This window comes from Lemur catta, chromosome 1, assembly GCF_020740605.2.
Source record: "Lemur catta isolate mLemCat1 chromosome 1, mLemCat1.pri, whole genome shotgun sequence".
Lineage (NCBI taxonomy): Eukaryota > Metazoa > Chordata > Mammalia > Primates > Lemuridae > Lemur > Lemur catta.
The window spans coordinates 66,743,386-66,746,481 of NC_059128.1; the positions used below are offsets into that span (position 1 = coordinate 66,743,386).

At 37.7% G+C, this 3,096-nt stretch overlaps 1 gene segment (V, D, J or C); it reads right to left on the reverse strand.

Annotated features, from left to right (window-relative positions):
* Nucleotides 1-1,348: 1,348 nt before the first annotated feature.
* Nucleotides 1,349-1,992, reverse strand: LOC123630598. The segment is given in 2 exon segments: nucleotides 1,349-1,737; nucleotides 1,941-1,992. Coding segments are annotated over 2 exon segments (441 nt in total).
* Between the last annotated feature and the right edge of the window lie 1,104 nt (nucleotides 1,993-3,096).

The following is a 3,096-nucleotide window of genomic DNA, read 5'->3' on the forward strand; positions in this document are numbered from 1 at the left end:
AAGACAAGACAAAAATCAAGGCTATGCTGAGCAAAATCAAAATATTAAAAATGAATCCAAACATATCAGTAATCAAAACACATATAAAAAGAAATTGTCTGATTGAATCAAAATAAAACATCTTGCTACATACTGCTTGAGAAAACAAAAAACAATCCCCAGGAAGGCTGAGCAGACAGAATGCAATTCTTCCTCCTGTCCCCTGTGCAAGGACAGCAGCTCCCACCCATCCACCAAGCCCACCACACCCACCAAAGATCTTCCCAAAACAATGTCAGTTCTGCTGACAGGGTGTAAAGGAGGAGTCCAAGAAGGGAATAGCAAGGTAAATTGACTCCTGGAAAGGTGAGATCTAAGATAAGAGGGGAAAACAATAGATAGTTAAAAACAAAATAACATTCAGACAGGAAGGAGAATAGGAAAAGAAAGGAAAACTGGCAGAGATGAAATACCAAGAATAAATTAAGATTTAGGTGCAGAAAAGAATGAAACTAAACATAAGAAAATTCCTTAACCTCGTGTAGTAAAGGAGAAAGAAGCCAAGTCTAAATAACAGCTTTTAAATTTTTATCTCACTGGTCCCTTTACCTCATTTCTTTAGAGATTTGAAATATTTTATGAACTACCTGTATTTGTAATTGCACATTTCTGGTTCCTCTAGAAACAGGCTTAAGATAAGCCAGGAAAAAAATACAAGAGAAGGTAGGAAAATATTATCATCAAAATTATTTATGATCACTGTGTGAAATTACCAAAGGAGGCTTCAGTTGTCTTGTTTATGAATTTCACATGTTGAAGCCCAAACCCCCAGTACCTCAAAATGTGACTCTATTTGAAAACAGGGCCGGTAAAGAAATAATTAAAGAAAAATGAGGTCATATAGGTGGGCTCTAACTCAATATAACAGGTGTTCTTATAACAAAGGGAAATTTGGACCCAGAAGAGGAAAGACCATGTGAGAACACGGTGAGAAGGCAACGATCTATAAGCATCAGCAGAAACTAACCCTGCCAACACCTTGATCTTGGACTCTGGCCTCCAAGACTGTGAGAAAATAAATTCTGTTGTTTAAGCCAGCCAATTTGTGGTATGGGAGTTCTATAAAACAATTTTAACTTATAAAACTTCAAGTTGTATAAAGTAAATATATGCACAATTTTGTATGCCTATCATACCTCAGTAAAAAATATTTGAAAACTAGAGTGGAAAGAAAAGACTGGAAAACATTTCATCCAGAGCAATATCGTGTCTTTCATTTATTTAGGGTCTCCTCTACTTTCAGAATTATGAAAATACTTTCCTAATGAATCAAGCACTCCAGATTATTCCTCTTAATTTTCATTTGCCTCTAGAGAGCAAAGAGAACTTCTCTGCCCTGCAGTCTAAGGTCTGTTTCAGGCCCCAGCAGGTTTGGGTGCAGGCTGCAGGTGCCTGGGGAGCACTGTGTGCTGACTGCACAGAGGTAGGTGGCTGAGTCACTGGGCTGGGAGTCTCTGATGAGCAGGGAAACATATCGGCTGGCTTTATTGAGCTGTGCTGTAAACCTTCCTTCTTCTTTGTCACCAGTGGAGTATATGGACACCAGCAACTCAGGGCCTTTCCCAGAATATTGTCTGTACCAAAAGAAGAACTGAGAAGCAGTGTTGGTATAAGTGCAGTTAAGAGAGGCCGTGGCTCCCTCAGAAACACTGAGGGATTTGAGAGTCTGCTCCACCTCCTTTTGTTGGCTCCTCACCCCTGTGCAAAACACAATATTCAGACAAAGAAGGTTGGTTGGGTAATGGAAGCTTCCTCCCCAGAATTTAAATCATCTTTTTATAGGTCTCCCACTCTCCCTTAGTTACAGAAAAAAAAAAATCATGTTTTTACCCACAAGCCTAGAGTAGACAATACCTCCAAATAGTAAACTTTATGTTCCTATGGAAATGACCAAAACTCACAGCTTAATTGAAGCCACAAGATTGCTAGCAAAACTCTGAAGAATTTCATCATTCTTTTCTCCACTGGTTCAAGGATGATTCAAATTTTAAACTGTAAAAAACTGAGTTTGGCTCTGATGTTTCTAATTCTTCTGCCTTAGGAATCATAAAAAGAATCTGTTGTACCAATTAGAAGAAAAATGCTCTTTTTATCACCTTTGCTACACCACTAAACCACTCCCCTCATCTCTCTCTCTCTCTCTCTGTCTGTCTCTCTCTCTTTCTCACGCACTCCTACACACACTTGCACATATACATATACAGGCGAACATGAGAGCTTTCCTAGGAGTTCCTGGGGAAGACACTGCCCTCTTGTGGACTCATGATAGTGATCAAAAAAATATTCAAAATGCAGATCCTTTTCATGTGAACTGTTAAAAGTAAAAATGACACTTTGGTTAAATTCAGAATACACAAGAAACTCAAATAATGCAACAGCAAAAAAAAAAATCCCATTAATATTGGCCAAAGATCTTCCCCACTGTTGCCACTTCAATTCGACATAGTACTGGAAGTCTTAGCCAGAGCAAGAAGGCAAGAGAAAGAAATAAAGGATATCCAAATCAGAAAAGAGTAGGTCAAACTATCCGTTTCCTGACAATATCTTCTTATATCTAGAAAACTCTAAACTCTCCACCAAAAGACTCCTAGAATTGATAAATAAATTCAGCAAAGTCTCAGGTTACAAAATCAACGTACACAAATCAGTAGCATTTCTATATACTAGTAATGGGCAAGGTGAGAGACAAATCGAGGACTCAATACCATTTACAAAAGCCACAAAGAAAATAAAATACTTAGGAATATACTTAACCAAGGACATGAAAGATCTCTACAAGAACTACAAAACACTGATGAAAGAAATCATAGAAGACACAAACAAATGGCAAAACATCCCATGCTCATAAATTGGTAGAATCTACATCATTAAAATATCCATCCTGCCCAAAGTGATGTACATATTCAATGCAATTCCCATCTAAATACCTATGTCATATTTCACAGATCTAGGAAAAGTAATCCTAAGCTTCATTTGGAAACAGAAAAGAACCCAAATAGCCAAACAATCTTAAGCAAAAAGAATAACTTTGGAGACACCACATTATCTGACTTCAAA